The sequence below is a fragment of the Camelus bactrianus genome, chromosome 21 (assembly GCF_048773025.1).
Source record: "Camelus bactrianus isolate YW-2024 breed Bactrian camel chromosome 21, ASM4877302v1, whole genome shotgun sequence".
Lineage (NCBI taxonomy): Eukaryota > Metazoa > Chordata > Mammalia > Artiodactyla > Camelidae > Camelus > Camelus bactrianus.
Window position 1 is genome coordinate 18858652 of NC_133559.1, and position 20308 is coordinate 18878959.

At 47.5% G+C, this 20308-nt stretch overlaps 1 protein-coding gene across 2 annotated transcripts in view; it reads left to right on the forward strand.

Moving 5' to 3' along the window:
* The first annotated feature begins 8119 nt into the window (after positions 1-8119).
* The window catches only part of PRRX1 (paired related homeobox 1), a 70735-nt gene continuing 58546 nt past the window's right edge, over positions 8120-20308 (forward strand). For both annotated transcript variants that reach the window (XM_010953855.3, XM_010953856.3), the window contains exon 1: positions 8120-9440. In XM_010953855.3, coding sequence (XP_010952157.1) covers positions 9200-9440 — 241 coding nt within the window. In that variant the 5' untranslated portion in view covers positions 8120-9199. The remainder of the gene's footprint in view (positions 9441-20308) is intronic.

The window sequence follows — 20308 nt, forward strand, 5'->3', positions numbered from 1 at the left end:
TGAAGGCAACAGAGAAGCAAATCAGTTTAATTCAATCGGAGGTTGAATTCAGTCTTGGTAAGTTTCCATCTACATCTAAGTTGCTTCCATTCTTAGAGTGTAGCTTTCTATATTTCCTAACAGAGAGTTTGAAGTGTTTCTTGTGGATTCTCCTCCTTGATATGTCACGACCTTCAATTTTGGTTTTCCTAGCCCTGTCAGGTTTTCAAAATCACTGGTCTTTTTATCCACAGTATGCTACACTTTTCAGCCTTTTGCTCTGTTCAATTTAATTAGCAAACACTTTGAGGGAAAACTGATGTTAATGTCGGTCTTACTTGTCTCAGTCTCCCTTCTCAATGAAATCTCAGCAATCTCAAATTCTAATTTGTCTTCTTCCAAGGCCATCACAAATGTATGAAGCTCTGCTGGATTATCTACTTCTTAGCAGGTACTTTTACTTTGTACAGTCTCTTGCTCTATTCCAAAATGTGGCAGATAGCCCAAGAATAAAGGAAGAATGGAGAAAGTTTGGTTTACTTTAAAAAGCATCCTTGTCTGGAACATGATTTTCAAGTTCTGGTTGCCTTGGACACTCGTTGATAATTTGGGGGTGAGAAGAATGTAATTATTTCAGATTTTCTAGTTGCTCTTGGAGGGAGTATTGTTGGTCTGCTATAAGCTTCAACATTGAAAGTGGAAATTTTGAACTTTTATTGAGTATTTATTATTTGCCAGGCACTCTGTTAGATCCTTATTGTGTTATCTTACCTTTTTTATTCCAGCAGGATTTTGAGATGCAGAGACTCACAGATTAAGGCTCAGAGGGAGTAAGTAACTTGCTCAAAGTTTTTAATAGGCAGAATCAAGAAATATACTTCCAAAAAAAAAAAAAAAAAGAAAGAAAGAAATATACTTCCAAGGCTTTTAAAGCCTCTACTCTTTCCATCATACTGAGCTCAATATGGAACATAAGAATATCTGGTAATGGCTACAGATTAATGGTAAACTCTGACTTTATGTCATTTGATCCAAAATAACATAAATTTGGGATATCTAAAATCTTACACAACAATTTTAATAAGGAAACTGAGACACTCAACAGTAATAAAAATTAGATCACTAAATCTCACCCTTCAAATTTTGAAGGAAATAATTCATACTTCTGGCTTAAAGGAGCAGAAGATGCTCAACAGAAAAATTTCAGAAAGAGGAAAGGATACGAAGATGAGTAACAGGAAGTTTTTTTTTTTTAAGTCACATTATGTTGGGGAGAAGTGGCTCTGGTATTTTAAATGCAGAGCTGGACACCAGGTTTATGAAAAGCAAAGGTATATTTGTATAAGGGGTGGATAGTGACTTAACAAAGTGTCGAAGTAATAAGTTCATGATCTGCAAAGTGTTGAAATAATACATTATTTTAGACTTAAAAAAATCAGGTTTCTAAATTCCATTATGTAAATTCTTCCTTCTTATCTGTAGTGATGAAAAGCAAGGAAAGAATGGCAGAAAAACATGACAACTGGAAGTAATGACAATCATGGGTATTATATACAGTCTTGCCTTTTATATAAGTGTCTCACATACACGTTATCCCACAGCACCCTTTTGAGGCAGGCAAGAAAAACATGTCACTGAAGTTTGTTACCACTATTTACTGTGGAGCAAAGCTTGAAGTAAGGCAGATCTGAGTGTGTTTAATGTGGAAAAAATAATTTTAAAGGAGGGTCAGATATGTATACCGAACCAAACAAGTGGAACTGGACAACAGAAGATGCAACCAGCAAACGGGAGGACTGAGAGAAGAAAAGAGAGATCTGTTTAGAAAATCAGCGATTTATGGGAGGATTCAGGAGAGGAAAGCAGGTGGAGAATGGGTTGTGCGTGGCTCCAGATTTACGAGAGCAGCAAGCCCGAGAAGGTCATCCAAAGTGGCACCCCCACTGGGCATGCTGTAAATAAGGGCTAAGTCAGCTGAAGAGCATTATGAGTTTTTAATTGGCCAAATTTACCCAGGCCCAAAGCATTTTGTGCCTATCCTGTACGATTCCACCCCACTTTTGTTTGGCTTAGAAACAGAGCTCTAGGGCCCAAAGGTTGGGAAGCTTGCAGAGGCAGCAAGCCAGCCTGGGACCTCAGCTCAGATGCCTTCTATAAGGCCAAGAATGCCGTGAGCAGGCCGGTTCTCTAATGATCAGAGTTTGATCAATAATCCTCCAGGCTTGAGCTCTTCCGGTGCAAGGTTGAAGGGTCAGCAGTGGTCTCCCTGGCAGCTCTGTGTACTGCTGCTTGCCCAGAACCACTCCCAGTTTTAAGCTTCTTATTCACATGCATTTGCCCATCCTTAAAGGATTTTTCTAAAATAAGAAGATAGCAAGGAATTTAGCCTCCTATTTTTCCATGAAGCCCAAAGGAACCTGTAACCTGGGCCATCTGAAGAAGGTGATTAACAGGGCAGGGGAAGGGAAATAATATTTGTCAAATAATTTTGGGTTTTTTTTTTTTTTCTTTCTTAAGCCTCCCAGCATCCATTCATAGTACTTCTGAATCTGCCTGGTGAGTAAGGTTTGAGTTCCTCAGGTCAGAGAAGGTACATTTATATTTCCTCTGAGGGCATTTGGCAAGTCATCCTGACTGCTAATTGTTCGTATGTTTATACAATGTGAATACACTACAATATCATAGCTACACACTCACGTGTAACGTTACCTATTCATTTGCTCCAGTGTTACTTAACCTTCAGTTCCAATTGGACAAGCACTCACTGATTACTTAGTGACAAGATTGACACTAGTTGATAAAATAAGCAAGCCTTAGTGATTACCTGGATAAGCTGGAGGTAGTGTCAAAGAAGGAGGAATTTGGGTAACTCCTAAGTTTCTTAGTGGGGAGAGGAGAAGCATGGGGAAATTAAGCTGAGTTCAGCTTTGCACATGTGAGTTTAAGGTTTCTTAATCAATGTGCATGTCCAGCTAGAAAATAGCTATTTTTTTTCAGGACTTACTATATGGTAAGTACTGTGTTAAATGACTTGCATGCATTCTCATTTCATTCTCATGAATATATGTGATAGGATTCAAGGGTTGCCTTATTGAAAAGATGAGTAAACTAAGGCTTAGAGAGGTATGTAACTTGCCCAGTTTGACCAAGTTGACAGTGAGTGATCGGCAGAGTTTAAGATTTAGATATTACACTCATTGACAAACAAGTGGTAGTTAACCCATGAAAATATATGAGACCTACTAGTAACAACCATTTATTGGAAAAGACAGTGAGGATGAAGGATAGGACTCTGGAGAATATCAATATTTAAGGAATGAACTGAGGAAAGGGAATATTCTATGAAGATCAAGAAAAAGTGGTCAGGGACATAGAGAATCAGGAGAAGAATTTTCAAAAAGAGAGCACTCAAAACTGTCAATTACAGGAGAGGCATTTGGCAAATAAAGTCTGAGAGTACTCATTACATGTGCTAATGTGTTGGTCACTGATGTCTTTAGCTAAAGCTGGCTCAGTGGCACATGCGAAGTCAGTGTCCGGTGGTTTGAGGGGCAGATAGCTCCAGTAAAACTGCACTAGGTCCCAACTGAATACACTGGGCCTCCCAGCCTCTGACAAAATGAACCTGTTACCAGCTTGCTACTTGGAAATGTGTTTTTAGTCCTATGTCCTTTGATGATTGCAAAATTCCAAAACAACTTAATAGGGCTATTGGATGGAGGTAAGGATGTATAGAGAGCATTTACTCGGGCATAAGAGGAATGTTCCTGAAATGCCACTTATGATTACAAGAACCAGAATTGGAAGAGCAAAGGAGCATTTTTTTCAACGCTTGCATAAAGTCTCTTTCTAGGAAACATTAAAATATGGGAACTCTGCAGAATTTATCTTTCATTCCACTCTTTTTCTTTGTCTTTTGTTAATGAATACATACTAAAATGTCAACCATGAGCAGGAGAGCATTTCCACCCCTACAGCATGTTATTTGCATGAGGATGGCGGTGTCTTGTTTGTGTGGCATGGAACCTGTGACCTGTCACATGCGATTACCATGTCAGCTTATGAATATGTCAGAGAGTACAAGTCCTGGCTTCCACCTCAGAGGGGAGACTGCTTCGGGTGGGGCTATTCTGCGAGCCAGATGAGGCAGCGTTCTGCCAGCCTCCTGTGCCAGGGAAACCCTGGACAATAATCAGTACCAAACCTAACTATGACTAGGACCACCCAAGGGCACATGGCTGGGACCCAAACCTCCTTCTTACCTTGGTCTGATCTCTTGGCAAGTTTCCTTGCTAGTCCCAGCTTTGCTCCCACTTACTTGGGGAAGAATCCAGAAACAGGAGTTATTTTAAAGAGAGTAGGGCAGAAGGAAGGGTTGGAAAGCCACTCTCAGATACTGGAAGGATCATGAGGAAGAGGGTTCTGGTTAATTACATCATCCAGGGTGTCACATTTTTAATAAACATTGATTGATGGATGGAAGTCAAAGCAAAAGCCAAGAAAAGATCTACACATGTTCAGAGATTTCAAGTTAGAAATGCTCTCCTTCCAACTCTTCCCAGAAGGAAGTCACATGGGGAAAGCAAAGCAGTGATTAGGGAACTAAACAGGCCACAGCGTTCTCTGGGGCCTTCTAAGTTCCCAGGCCAGGCCTGCCGCCTGCCTGGGGGATGAGCATGTGCTCCCAGCCACAGCTTCTCCTCTCCTGACATCTTTCTGCCAGATGGTCGTTCTCGAATTCTAGAGGTGCTTGGCTCTCCTGGTTCATGCAACCTGAGCCCAGAGAACTTTGATCCACCAATTTTCCCCTCCCTCCACCCCTCTGGCAAGCAGGGCCTGGCGCCTGGACGCAAGGAGAGGCCAGGCGCGGCGACCCTTGGTGCTCTGAGAAGGAGTTCCCTGGCCCACCCCTGCGTGCCGGGGCAGAGCATCAGCGCTGGCTCCCAGGGTTCTCGAGACAGCCTTCTCCCACCTGGCCAGCTGGCAGCAGGAACTGACGCCTTTCACCATTTACCGGGTGAATGCGCTCTCTGCTTGCTCATGAATCTCCCCGTAGGGTTATCCCGATGGTGTTTAATTACAATCCAGAATCTCAACAAATTACAAACGATTTGTGTAAACATAATAAGGATGTGGATCCAATCCACGAATAATTGCTAATAGAAAAAAATCAAAATTAATTGCTAATAGTAAAACAAAAACAAAAACCCATAAAGACCTAAACAAGCAAAAAAAAAAAGAAAAGAAATCAATTCTGCAGGGTGTATGCCTCTAGGATTTGCTTTCTTGGGGACCCTCCCAGAGCATCCTCTCAGCCCACACTGCTGTCCCGGGTCTCTGAGGTGAATTCTGCACAGGGACTGAGAACTTTGGGGCTTGGTCCCTGCAGCTGAGGCCTGCGGGGTACCCTGGTAGAAGCCACCCTCTGGAGTGGTGGAGAGTCCTGAGAGTTTTTCGCACAAGATTCCAAAAATAGCGCTCCAGGTCTGCAAAGGGCCCTGCCGCCTGTCTCCAGACCCTGTCCCAGCCTGGCATCTCCCTTCCCTTGGACACCCTTGGAGTCTGCACCCGACTTTCAGCTTCTTCTGGGCTCGGAGGACACTCTGTCCGCCCTCTTCCCTACACGCAGTCCTCAGATACCACCCCAATTACTGGAGCGGGACTCGGGGCCTCAGGATTCCAGCGCAGCCGCGGGAGCCGCGCTGCAGAAGCACAACCGACCCCGCACAGGCGACTGGTATTTGAGCTCTCGGTCCGGAAGACATTTTGGGAAAATATTGTGCATAGAAATTTATATTATATGTGTATTTGGTCGACAAATGTTAAGCAAATGTGTCTGGTGTTTTTGTTGAAACCGTTAGCATCCTGGTTGGTACTGATGGGATTCGTTGATACTATTTAATGTATGACAAGCGGATGATGTTAAGGGAGCGCCTGATTTCTCTGGAAAACACCGTGCAACACAAGTGGAGACGTCTGACTTTGTTTCCAACTGCCCATAGTTTCCCTGTCGCTACCTCTCGGTCACCAACCAGGCCGACGCCACACCCGGGGACAAGGCAACTTTCTCTGCAGGGCTATCTCCCCTCAAATGACAAGAGATCAATGGGTCTACCGGGGAAGCAGCAAGTCCAAGGGGTTCCTTATCCAGACTTTAGTCACAAAGGGCAATTCGGTCGGTAGCAGAGACGAAAAGAAACATTAAATTACAACTGTGTAAATGAGGATGGAGGAGGGAAAAGCTAGGGCCTGCTCCAGTTCTGGGAAGATTCGAAAGGGCTGGCCCGGCTACGGGGACAAAACGAGCAGTGCCTCGCGGGGTGTGGAGCGGAGGCAGAAAAGGCCCTTTCACCTAAGCTCCTGCAGCGGGACGCCGGGTGAAAACCTCTGCGCGATTAAGTCGCGTCCATTCCAGCCAGTGGCACTGACGCGTGTGGCGCTCTGCTTGGGCGCGCAGAGGCAGCGGTGTTGGAAATCTCCGCGCCAAGCACCCCCTTCCAACTCTCCCACTGGCTGCGGGCCCACCCGGGGGCGCGTCGGTCTCCCACCAGTATCCCGCTAGCTCCTCCGCGCAGTTCGCCGCGGCCCAGACACGGACAGATGTTTACTGCTTTGAGCCCCGACCGCTGGGGAGACGGAGCGACCGGCTCCGCGCACCGCCCGGCGCTGGCGGGGCTCTGGGCTCCCGGTCGGGGGTGCGAGTGGGCCGGGGGAAGGGCGAGGGGATGGAAAGAGGAGGGGGGAGTGGGTGGACTAATGATGAAAAAGTCTCCTCCATCCCGGCTCCTTAATTAAATGCATGGAAAGAACCGAGGCGAGCACATCTGGTTTCAATCTGCAGCCCTTTGATGGCATCAAATGTTCTTTTCCTAGATCAGGGCTGGAAGTTCTGGGCTAACTATGGCCGTTTGGAGCCCAGAAACCATTTACACACACTCGGACCCTTCTTGCCCTCCAGTTGAGCCTCTGGGTTATAGGAAAAAAAAAAAGTTTAGTAATCAAGGGAATGAGGGAGTATGTGTTTGTGTGTTTAAATAACATAAAACGCCACAAATAAGCACTTAATATTTTACTTACTCGTTATATAGTAACTCATTTCTAATGAGACTATTAAAGCTGTTACCAAATTCCAACAGGTCATGAAAAAATCGCTCAGCACCCCTCTGTCCTCTGTCAAGTTCGCGCTCCGCAGACGGACGACAGAGCATTATCCATAGACTTAGATGGGGGCTCCTCCACCCCTCTCGGTCCTTCCTCCCCTCCCCCTCCCCCCTCGACACCCTGGCTGGACCCTGAACCGCGCAGGAGCCACGGCGACCGCTGGCTCTGCGAGTGCCCCTGTTTCCTCCGCATCTGGGCAGCGCGACCCTCTGGTCTAAGCGTCGTAGCCTGGGGAAGCGACCTTGGCTGCACCAAAGAGGTTACGAAATTGGCCAGGGTGGGGGAAGGGGAGCAATTGTGACAAACTCTTAAGAGTACTTTCTTCCAGCTAAATAAGTATGTACATTTTCTACTGCCTTGGCCCCGGGATTCCTAGCGGCGGGGAGATTCGAACCGATTCGGCGCCTTCTAGATCTCCCCCAAGCTGCCTTTAGTCCACGGAAGAAGCGTGGGAGAGCCTTCCATTATAATCAGTCCTGTTATTTTATTACATTATTTAGTACGCTGTCTGTACAGGGCCAAATGTAGCCTTAATACGCTTGCTCTCTCCTCGTTTTTTCCGACCCTCCTTCATCCCCACCCACCCCAAAACTGTTGGAACAGCAGGAAACTTTAAAAGAAAAAAAAAAAAGGCAGAGGGAGAAGAAAATTTGATTGAGATAGTTGTGGATTTTTTTCCAGCAAGTTTCCCCGCAGCTGTTATCAAAACATGCAAATGAGATTTTCCAACAGGATCTTAAACAAATCTGGAGGAGTTAATGCCGAAGCAAAATAATCAACTCGTTTGAAGTGACTGTGGGTTTCAGTTTGTCTTTTCTCCCCGTGATACTATTGCAGGGGAATGATAATTAGACCTTTACTTAAAAAAAAAAAAAAAATCCGAAGGGGCTCTCTCGCTTTCTCTTCCCTCCCTTTTCTTCCCCTCCTCCCTCTCTCCCTCTCGCGCTCCCTCCCTCTCTCTTTCTCTCTTGCTCAGAAGTTGGCAAAGGGGGTTTTCTTAATCAGACTGTTTTTTGGTCCGAGGGAAAGGAGGAAGAAGGAGATTGTGATGGAGAAAGGGGGTCTGTAAAACGTCAGGCACCGCACAAAGGCTTTGCCACGTAATTACAGGCTCCTATTAAGTCGAGATCTGCCCTCCCAGGGGTCTCCAATTTTCTTGTATTCCCTACAAAGCCTCCTCTGCATGCCAGTTTGTGCCTTTTGAAGTGCCAGAGAGCTTCTTGATCCAACTGAGAAGGAAAAAGGAGCTCAGCAAGAAGAGGGGGAGAAAGCGAAGGGAACGGGGGAAACCCACCACCACCCTCCTTCGGACTCCTGAAGCCCTTTTTTTTCCTCCTTACGAAAAGTAAAGTGAGAATCCTGCTCTCCAATACATCTGCAAGACATCACCCTCTCCTCCTGAAACTTTAGTCACTCCTGAGAATCCACAGGAGTGCGGAGAGGGGGAACACGTTTTCTTGAAGATGTTTTAAAGCTGGAACAAGCCTTCTTCTGTTGGTGCTTGAACTCTTGCCTGGGAATAACTTTTTTAACCTTAAAAAAAAAAAACCCACTTTGATTCTTCTCTCCCACCCCGTCTTCTCTCTTCTTCTGTTTGCCTAACTCCCCCGCCCTGCTGGCCTCCCCTTTCCTCTCTCCCCCTTATTATTATTTTTAGTGTATGCGTGTGGACGCTTTGGAGAGCTGGAAGGAATTTTTTTTTTCTCCTGACTTGAACATAGGGTGACTTTTAATTTTATTTTTTGGTGTGGATTATCTCTTTGGACGGCGCCGGACTTGGCCTCAGGAAAGCAACCGAGGCTGTCGAAGGCTGCTGGTGCAGAACGCTCTGCTCTACAGAAGGGGGTCCCCCGCCCTCTTTCCACTTTTTTGTTGTTGTTCTTCCCCTCCTTCCTTCCCTCTCTCTCTCTCTCTCTCTCCTCTCTCCTCCTCTCTCCTCTCTCTCTCTCCACTCCCCCCTCTCTCTTCCCCACTCGGCTCCTCTCCCCCCTCGCGCCCACAGCGTTTGGTGTTGATTCGAGCGGGAAGAGGGGGGTGGGTGGGATCGGAGGGGGAGACCATGACCTCCAGCTACGGGCACGTTCTGGAGCGGCAACCGGCGCTGGGCGGCCGCTTGGACAGCCCGGGCAACCTCGACACCCTGCAGGCGAAAAAGAACTTCTCCGTCAGTCACCTGCTAGACCTGGAGGAAGCCGGGGACATGGTGGCGGCGCAGGCGGACGAGAGCGTGGGCGAGGCGGGCCGGAGCCTGCTGGAGTCGCCGGGACTCACCAGCGGCAGCGACACCCCGCAACAGGACAGTGAGTGAAGGGGCGCATGCCCGCGGGGGGGTGTGTCCCCGACCGAGGGCGGGGGTCCGGGCTCGGCGGCTGGAACCCGCCTGGGGCCAGGGGGAGAAAGTCAGGAACAGGGAGAGGTCGGTGGCAGCGGCCGGAGGAAGGGCCGATAGCAGACGAGAGAAAAGGATGAGAAAAGGAGGACTCTGCGGAGGACGTAGCCAGGCGGACGCTGGAGGGAGGCTCCGAGGCCCTGCGGTTGGGGTCAGGGACCCTGCCCGCCGCGGACTCTCGCCCCAAAGCCGACTGTGCTGCCTCTCTGTCCCGGCCGAGCGGGGCTGCCAGATCTTCCCGCTTGCAGGGCGACAGGGCTGGGCTGGAAAAGGGTCCCAGAGCGGGGCAGACTCCGGGAGCCCGCCTGTTTGGGAAGGCGGTGGGCTAAAGATGCTGAGTCGGGTCGGAAAGGTTTCTCCCGGGTGGCGTAAGCGAGTTCGAGGGCTTACGGGACAGAGGTGGCGGAGGGCACCGCGCACAGAGAGCGAGACCCGAGCTGCTCCGGCGGCGCACCGCGCGCAGGCTCCGGAGGCCAGGCGTGCCGGAGGGGCGGCGCTGGTGCGCCGGGCTGGAGCGCCCGAGCCGCTCTCTGTCCCAGGGTGTTGCAGCCACCTGCAAACGGGTCTGAGACGCCCGGTAGAATCAAAGGCCTGAGTGACACGAGAAGACTCTCGCGAAGCAAAGGGAGTGTCCTTTAGGGGTGAAACCCAAGCTACCGCCCCGCATGATCCCGCACAGCAGAGATGCGCTGGGGAAGCGAGGGCTCCGAAGCCGAGCCCGGTGTCACACTGGAGGAGCTCTCCCTATTGGCCCCAAGATTTCCAGAAAAGTCCATACACAGTCTCCCTTCTGCACCCTTCCTGATTGGTATCGTGCCCTTATGGAAATCTCGCCTCGCGTTATTAGCGGTGTCTTAAAAAAAAAGTGACTCCAAGTGTATCCATACATCCTGGAGTCTGTAACAGACCTGTCACCTGGCTCATCCCTGGTGACATAGGATTGGATATTTCCTCCTTGAGGTTGCAAGAGTCAGAATGTGGCTGGAAGTTTTAAAATGAAGCGGATCTCTTTCTCTGCCATTATTTGCTGACTGCTATTTTGTCTTGGAACTTGGAAGGTGTGGAACCAGGGGTCCCGCTGGCATTCTATGATTTCAAAAACAAAAACAAAAACAAAAACATTTCCAAGATTAGACTCTCAGAAAACAGCGAAGCAAACTGGACTCAGAAGCAGCTGGAAACAAGGCCTGTGCAAATTGGAGGGAGCGCCGAGGGCTGCGCTGAAACAGGCCGCAGGGAGGGCCTCTCTCTCCTGCAGGCCGCCTGCCCATTGCCCTGCTTCCTTGGTCCAGGCCTGGGCTCCCCTCAGTTTTTTTTTAGCCAAAAGTCAACTGGGGCCAATCCACTCTACTTCTGTAGAGGCAGAGGGCGACGGGGAGTCTGGCCTGGCCAGTCACTAGGGAAAGACTGGCCAACTCTGAGGAATGAAGACCCGATGTCCCCAAGTCCGGGGTAATGGCTAGGTACAGAGGCAGAGGCGTCCTTGTTGAAGTTATTGGTCCGAGGGCAGGGGTGGGTAGCAGCGGTTTGCTGCTCGCACAGCACAGCCGGCAGCGTGAATTAATCTTTCGCGTAGACATTTTTAGTTACAGGAAAATGCACTGCGAAATAATATGATTATTTTAAAACATTTTACTAGGGAATATTTACACATACAAGAGCACGGAGACTAATATTACGTATCTCCATGTACCCATCAGCCAGCTTCACTAATTCTGCAAATTCTGCCGTTCTTCTTTCTCCATGACTAATTATTAATCATAACATTTATCACTGTTCAGAGAACTAGAGGCTGCACCCACGACAGAAAAACAGGGTCGTGAAGAAACTGCTGCATAGAGGACCAGGGTGGGGCAGGAGAGACCAGCCAGGGTTGCTTTGCCTCAAGAGCAAGCGGAGGAAATGTGAACAGCAGGCCCAGGGTCGGTGGCCGCAGCAAGCCCGGGGTCCAGGCGGCCGGGAGTTGGGCCCCGCGTACTACAGGGCTGGAGGGATGCTGACATTCCTGGCGTTTGACTTTGGGCGGACGCTACGAGAAGGAAGCTCGGGTTCTTGGTGGCCTCCTAGTGGGTAGAGAGCGAGGCTAGGCCGGGGAGGCTGGCTGGGAAGCACCCGCAAGCTGAAACGGAGGCCAGGAGATGTGGCCTAGGTATGGTTCCTGCAAGACCCAGGCCTGGTGCAGGAGAGGCTGCAATGATCACGTGGCATCCACGGGGGGCGAGGGGACACATAAGGGTGGCGGTTGGAGTTGGGACCTGTGTCCCAAGGGAAACGGTTGAGATCTGCGGGAACCTGCCTGTTCGATACATGAACACATCTTGAAGTTTCAAGTGGTAACCTAAGGCCTAGTGTGGAGTGAACCCCAGAGGGAAACTGAGGTTCAGAGAGAGAGGATGCTTGAGTAAGAATGATAGGCAATTTCGTAAGAAGGTCGCAGAATGCCGAGCGAGGTAATGGGGACTCTGTCATGGACGTCTGGGGCTGGGAAAGTAGCTGAGAAAACACACACCCAAACACACCCACAGCCAGGCCACAGGCCTTGCTTTGTAAAGACAGCCGGGGCCTATTCTAACAAGTAGTAGTTGCTTTTCAAAGCAATGTTTCCTCAACCTCCTTCCCCATCTCTGGGATGAGACTAAGGGCAGGGTAAGATGGGTAACAGCAAGTGTCCAAGAGGACACCTGTCCTGAGTCTTGGGCCCCCACCAGAAGTTGCCAAGAGGGCTGTCATGAGCTACGTGGAATTCAGGACCGGTGGGGTGGCACTAGGCCTCCCTGTCTGCAGTGGACAGAATGGCTCAGACTGTGAATTAGGGAAGAAAGGAGTCTCCAGGCAGAGGACTAGAGCTGGGCTTCGAGCTGCATGGGACAGAGGAGGGCATCGGGAGTCAGACGCCCCTTGCAGCCTCCTGGGAGTCTACTACTCCAGAGTGAGAAACCATAACCTCCTTTGGAGAGACGGGGGACATTTAACAGACACCCTTTCCTCTTAGAGCTATACAGAAACACATCCTTCCTAAGATTTCTGTTCAGCTGAAATAAGAAAAACAGACTCTATTTACACTGGCAATATTAATCATTAATATTGCAAATTTTTTTACAAACTGGGTCCAGTGTAGCCGAGAGGTGCTAATCACTGTCCAAAGTGAAGGCTTCTGGATGGTCCCCCCACTCCCCTGTTTCCCCCCTGATTTTCATCCACTCCACTTTCCTCTCTGTTGAAGGATTTCTTTCTCCTTTTACTGATACTCCCAGCCTAGTATACTTCTCAAACGTCTGGGTTCAAATACCTTAAGTGTTTAAAGAAACGTTCCTTAAACACGGTTAGGAATCCAATGGCTAATGGGGGAGTGTGGAGTGTGAAGTGGGGTGGTGGCAGAACAGGGGTAGTCAGGGAGGAAGGAGAAACAACTCATAAAAAATAGGCAGACCCACTCCTGGGAGGATGGTGCATCCCGCTGTCATTTCTTAATCTGAACTTCTGCAAACTCTTAAAAAAAAAAAAAAAAGCCTGCCTTCCATGTTCCCAACCTCTAAATTAGTGAAACCAGATTGTCCTAATAAGACCTTTTGTTGGAAACACATGTAGTCATAAAAAGGTAGACGGAAAGTCAATTAGACACGCGCGCACACACGCACACATTCACAAGGCGGTGCTAAGTGTGGACCGGGCGCAGCTGGGCCCCGGGTCGCGGCGGGATGCAAATACAGAACAGCGTCGCGGGAAATCGATTTGTCACAAAGGGAGAGGTGTGAACGCGGCGCGAAGGACTCACCCGCCCCAGCCGCCTGCCACACTCCCCAGGGCCCATCTCCGCCGACTTCTCTAGGCCAGAGACACGCTCAGGAGAGCGGGGAACGTTCTCCAGGGCGCTCCCGCGTGGAACTCGCACGGGAATATCAATTCTGCTGGCGTCTCAGCATTTGCAGTCCTTACGGCACCAGAAATTTTCTTATGCGGCACCACCCCGTGGGGCCTTGGAGCCGGTGCTGCCTCTCTGAATTTGGGCCTCAGTTACCACGATTCAAAGGGGAGCTAATGAAATATACCGTTTTAAGCGTAGCCTGGAGGGTTTTTTGCTTTTTCTTTCTTCTTTTTAGAGGAGGCAGTGAAATCTAGGATCATGGGAGGCCACTGAGTCCTCAAGGTCGAATGTCAAGTCCAGAGAAGAGGCTGTGAATCCTGTTTATCTTAACATACAGAAGCAAGGGGTTGAATGGCTTCCTTCTCTTAATATTTTGGAGAAATTTACAGTCTGGTGACTCCCTCGCGATTAGGAGCGAAAGGCGCTTGGAGTTTTAAGCGCCCGGGAGGTAAGCCTCTAAAGTCCGAGGCCCTGACTGCCAATACTCGCTGGGCCTCCAGATCCCCCAACTCTAGAAGACAGTGAGTTACTGGCTTTACCGTTCATTTCGCCGGGATGCCCTTCCCAAGACTCCGGAGCGCCTTTCCCGCACCTTAGGCGTCGCGCAACCCGGCATTTCTGCTCGGCGACCTTAACCTTCTTCCCGGCAAGCTCAAGTCAGAGCCTAGGGGCGTCAGGCGGGCAGCAGGAGGTCACACGGGTCCCGGCAGTTCCTTGGTCTTCCCAGGAACGTCGCTTTAGATTTTACAACATGAGTAAGTAAATCATCTCCAAACCAACAAGATGTCACCTCCCTCCCGCCCCCTGCGAAAAAAACCCCAGCAATTTCGGAGCCAAAGATATCTTCCTAGTCCACTGGCTCAGATCCGGTCAGATCCGAATTTTGAACTTCGTTTCTGGCCAGCAGCCACCTCCGGGTGCTTATTCACTTTTAAATGGCATCTATAGATTTTCAACGGTGAGGAGCCCTACACCAATTTGATTTTTATTTTAGAAGATGTGTTTCTTTTGCAGTTCCTCTCCTATATCCTGTTTACCGGCTCCCTCCTTCGTCAGGGCAACCCATCAAAGCAGACCTCTTCTTACTCCTGGAGAACCTCTCTCCTTCTCAGGGGCCCCGGGGCCTCAGGAACAGGGAAGTTGCAGAATTGTGCGCGCCTGTACGTTCCCGGAGACTCCTGAGCACCTTTCGCTCCTGGCGGTTCGAGCTTTAAATGGCTCTGAGAATATGTATTTATTTTTTACCCTTTAGGAGGTAAATGGAGTCAGCAGAAGCCATAGGAAGTACAACTTTTAGGTATCAGGGGAGTGTATATATAGAGGAGATAAGGCTTGCGTTTTGCTTGCTTTTTTTTCTCTTGCAGTGGGTAGAAGAGTTTTGGGGGGAAGAATCCTCCCGAAGAAAATACATAGGTATTCAGCATCCACCATCCAAGCCATTTCTAAGTTCAACCAACAGGATCCTCGGAGTGCTGCTCCGAGCTAGAGATCCGATATTTACAGGAAACATTTGGATAAGGAGCCAACTCTCTGTTGCCACTGGGTGTCCAAACATTTACATAACTACCTGGGATTGCATGCTAATGTAATCCAATTGGACGCTCTTTGTCAAATTCTGCATTTTAATTCGATACGGGGCCAGTACCACTCCCGTTGTTTTGGTTTCCTTCAACGCCCTTTTCAACAATCCAAAGAAGGTGCATCTGTCAACAGCATTATTATCTATCCACAAGAATTTGGATTCTTGAAAATCAAATAGCTTGGTGAGCAGGCTAACAACACTCAATTAAAAACCAACTATCTCCAACGGTAACAATAATATCAACAAACTGCCACAACCTCCTTTTCCCTAAGTGCTGTTTGTTATTAAATCAAACAATGCGGAGATATATAGCCAAGATATCTGAAGAGGAACAATCGTCGGTGTTTCAGGCTCGAGGGGTTTGTTTTCCACGTATGTAATCTTTTGAGTAAGGAGTCTCCACCGTGGTCTGAATATTAGTAGATTCTTGGCATCATCATTTGTCTAATTTAGTGAGGCAGTCTCAAGGAAGTAGTTCTACAGAGAATTATGGGCTATCAGTTTTAGGTTTAAGACCAAAAAAAATCACTACGTTTCACTTGTCCTGGAACCACTTTCCTTGATTGAAAAATATCTGGGAAGCCGATTACAGGGGCAATAGCCACTTGAGGGGATGGGAGGGGCACGAAGGCACAAATGGTGGTAGGTTAAGGAAATTTTGTGAAAGAAAATTAAAAAAACATGTCAAAACAAATCAATCACATACACAGGTGACTTCTCAGAAGAGTCTGAGGACAATCAGAATCAAGGATTCTGCTGTACCCGCAGTTCTCAAATACAGGAATTTATATCGGTCCGAGTTATGACCAGAATGCGGTCCTGGAGCACTGGATGTCCCAGCCCCTTTGCTGTACCACGTAATGAGGGAGCTCTAATTCCCAAGGACTTTGACTTTGAGCCTTATTTTTGCCATTATTGATTTTTCCAGACTCAGCTCAAAATGAGGACTGCATTTGAAAAGGGTGTATTAATTAGAACCTCCAAGATCCGAGTTATGAGAAAGGACAAGGACAGGTCCTCTGGTTCCTATTTTGTCTGCTTTCACGGAGTTAATTTGCAAGCAACTGGAAATGTTCTTAATGGCTGAGCGAGGAGAGACTATACCGAAACCCTCATACAGGAATGGCGATCGCACTGGCCTGAACTGCAGGCTGTCTATGAATCTTACCTCTTTTTGCGGGGGCGGGGGGACCTGGAGGAAGGAGTAAATAGTTCGAGGGAGAATTGATTCAGTAATTCAGTGAAGAATTTTAATTTGTAAAACAGACCCCACAGTATCTTAGATTTTAGTGTTCTCCATCTCTGCCGCCGGGACAAAGATGCAAACAGCCTCACACCACCTCTGCCCTGGTCCTCCCAGGTCCCAGGGCGCTGGGACGCAGCTCCCGGGCGGAGTCTGGAACGTACCCACGAGTCTTGCCCGACGCGCGTCTCCTTGCCTTCTCCCGCCGAAAGGGGGCGCATTCCTCTCCCAGGCAGGGGGCTTAATTAAGCCTGCCTTCAAAAACCCTTGGACTCAGGCAGGAGAGGGAGACATGCAGGATGACCCTTCTACACAAGCAGCAAAAATTGGCAAATGTCAATAGCGTGAAGTCACTCCAGGGACCACATAATGCCACACAGCTTTGTGTGAAATGAGAGTGGTCAGGATTCCAGGGTTAGTAGGAAGGGACAGGAGGAGAGTGGGACTAGATGACCCTGAGTCACTGGGTGCTAGGGCTGGATCCTGGGTTCCATGGGGAAGGAGACAGTTTGTCCCTGTGGAGTTCGGTGTGAGACATTTACGTGTATGATCTCCAGGTATTTAAAGAAGGAAGGGCAGATTTAGAGATGGAGAGCTGGCGGTAGTAGTGAGATGCTGCAAAAGTGCTCCAGAAACCCACATTGGTACCTGGAACCATTAGATAGGGCAAAACATTGGCCACCTTAGAGTTAGGCCCTGGGGTTAGGGTAAGCTGCTTTCTCTCAAAGGAAAAACAGTAGTTGCCCCCACAGTCTTGTGTGTGCCTGAAACCTGGGACTTACAGAGACTTACAGGACAGATGAGGCTACATTCTTAATCCTCCCTCTGCCCTGTGCCTTGAAAACCTTGGGATTTTCTATTTCTCTCCTGGTCCATTTCACACCCTGACCTTAGAGGGTCAACAGGACAAGGCAATACTGGGAGCAACAAACTGACAGAACACATATTTTGTCGTCTTAGCATTGATGGTGGTTAATACATACCTTCCAAGATCATCTGAGCTTGGGTGTTCACTTAAAACAGGAGCATGAAGCCAGAACTGTAAGGGAAATTGCTTTCCCACAAACGTTTGTCTGAGAGTAAGAATATTCACTCCATTCACTTAATTTTTCATCATCAGTCATGTCGTTATATTTTAAAGGACCTCACAGCGCTGGAAGGTAGTAGAGTATAAATAAGCATAAAAACAGATGGGTGCACATCCAGTACTCTGCATATACGTGGGGAGGCCAAACCTTTTCAAAGACGATTGAGATATACAACTTAAAGGCCAAGAGGCCCACCTCCATCAAAATTTGAGCCAGGATATGCTAAGTTCAATCAGCTTGACTATGGGCAAAGTGAAAGGCCGAGCCAGCAGTTTGGATATATACAGAGAACCAGGTTTTTCTCAAGTTTCTGTTGTATTTATCCACACACATTCATGCTAGTCTACAGAGGGCTTGGTAGAATTGGCTCGGGCCAGATGGGTGGTGGGGATTCAGGGTCTCGGCCTGACCTCGTCTGCCATACTTTTCCTTCTTTGCATTCATTCCCTGTGCCCCTGTGTCCAAGACCTGGGAGCTGCAGGGAAAACTGGTGCCTGGAGGCCACAGAAGCCTCCTAAATGCTGTTCTAGAATCCTCAGAAGAGGGAGTGCTGTTGAGCAAAATGATACGTAATGTACTAGGTATTTTCATGTATTCGTCCTCTGTGATAATTCATTTTATAATAGCCCAGTTAGAGACTTCTTAGGGATTGAGTTTTGGGGAACTGGTTACTATTCTGTTTCTCTTTCAAGTAATCATAAACAGATGACGTTGAAAGTTTCAATGGAAATAGGCATTGAATCTAAATCTTTATACCTGGGCACTGGCATTCATCACCATTAATCCAGACTGGGAGGGGACATTAGATAATTATATACATTGTCACTTTTCTTTCCATTTTCTACCAGTGCTACTTCCCTCAGTACTTGTCTGGGTGACAGCAGGCACGTACCACTGGCATAGCTGCCAAACCATTGTCTGTGCTCAGTAAGTGCTTCTTGAGTGATAGAATGAGCTCCCCGATTTTTGTGGATCCCCTTTCCAACCTAGTGCAAGTACTAGGCCCCCTCATCTCCCCTTCTCACTTTCAACCCTTTGCCTTGGAGAGATCCTCTAGGCTCACCATTTTAGAGCCATCTCTATACTGATTCTCAGGCTGTAGCTTCAAGGCTCCCGCTTGGAGCTGCAGGTTCATTTATGTAGCTACCTACTCGACATTTCTATTCGAACATCACAAAAGTGCCTCAACCTCAAAGCCAGTCAAAATATTGCTTTAATGAGTTCCTTTTCCTCCATATGTCTCCTTTAGCTTTCTCTATTTTCCCATATCACAACATGTGAGTGCAAAACTCAGAAATTTCAGACGCATCCTTGACTCTTTCCTTTATGCCTCTGTTCAATTCATCTCCAAATCCCAACAAGTTGACCTTCTAAAATCACTTGAATTCATCTCCTTTATAAATCTCTATGGTATCTCACCTGCACTGCGAAGCCAGCCTCCTAACTAATTGGGTCTAATTGCATCCATGCTTGTCCTCCTCTCTGCGGAGGTGATGGCAGAGTGGATATAATACATCTTCAAGGAATATTTGCCAAATGAATGAGTAAATGCTAGTGCATTCTTTTAGAAACACATTTAAAAAAAAAATCATGGCTCTCCCTTTCTTTAGAACTCACGGTTGCTTTTCATTCTTTTCCATCCCAAGACCAATTTTTTGTCCTCTTTTTAAAAAAAAGTCATTCTTTATACTCTATATTTCCACCCCTACCCCAGGAGTTAGCTCGTTCACACACATGTGCAGACTTGAGCTGTTTCCCCACCTCTCCCCAGTGTGCTACTCAGGCAAGTACCCGTGCACCCACCAGTCTCTCCTCCACTTCTCTGCCTTCTGCCCTGCAGTGTCCTTGCTCCGTGGCACTTTCCGCAGACCCACTCATGCTACCTTCCAAGTTCTGCTCCTCTCTCACCTCCTCGTGATGCCTTCCTTGACTGCTTCTTTCAGACCAAGCAAATGCCTTTTCTCATGCTTACTGTAGAAATAATCAGTGCCTCTACAAGTATTGCTTAATGATTTTCTAAATATTTTATCATTGTTAATTTACTTTGAGAATTTTCTTAAGATTAGATACTTCGGTGGGGGGAGCGTAGCATATTCCACAGTAGCACTAAGCAAAGAAATTAAATAGATAATGGGGGGGTGGGTTATTGTGTGGTCCCACTGTTTATGCAATCTCTAGTGCAAGTAATTTTTTAAATATAAGAGTAATACCAAAGTGTAATAAGTGCTCATTTTAGAAAATGCATTATTTTACATTTAAAAAATTTAAGTGGGACAGTCAAGCCACCTATATTTCACCACCCTGAACAGTCTGGTCTTAAAGCATTTCTTTTTTTTTTTTTTTTTTTTTTTACAGTTTCTATTAACATTCTTGATGACTGATTTTTCTTTAATTTTTCAAAGACTGTGTTTCCCCCATATTAAGAAAACATAAACACATTGAACCCACTTGCTCTCATCAGAAAATTAAACACACAAACAACAAACAAAAGTTCCCCAAGGATGATGAGAGCTGTGACATCACAGCTATTTCCCAGTGTTCTCAAGTTCCAATGGGTACATTTCCAGCAGTAAAGGCCTTCAGAGTAAACAGTTTCTTTTTCTTTTCTGCTTGTTCTTAGCTGGGAACCTTCCCTAGACATGAGCACATGTCTCCTTTTGAAAATTGGAAAAGCCTGCATAATACCTAAAGGACGTTCCGAGACCACAGTTGGAGAGAGCTACTGCTCAAAAAATTTGTTTTTACATAATTTAGTAAGGAAAAGCACCACAAAGCAAGTGGGGGAGAAACTTTCTTAAGGGAATGGACTGAAAATTTTCTACTAGTGTAGATCTCTGGATCTTGAATTTTCTTTTGTTAAATGTTTCAAGACTCACATGTGTTTTTGTAGAAAAAGGAGGAGAAAAACGACGTTTCTTTCTCTATACCTTGTAGAACGATGATCAGGTCGGACAGTGACATATTCCAGGACACTGTCATGTATTTTGACAGAAGAAGAAGC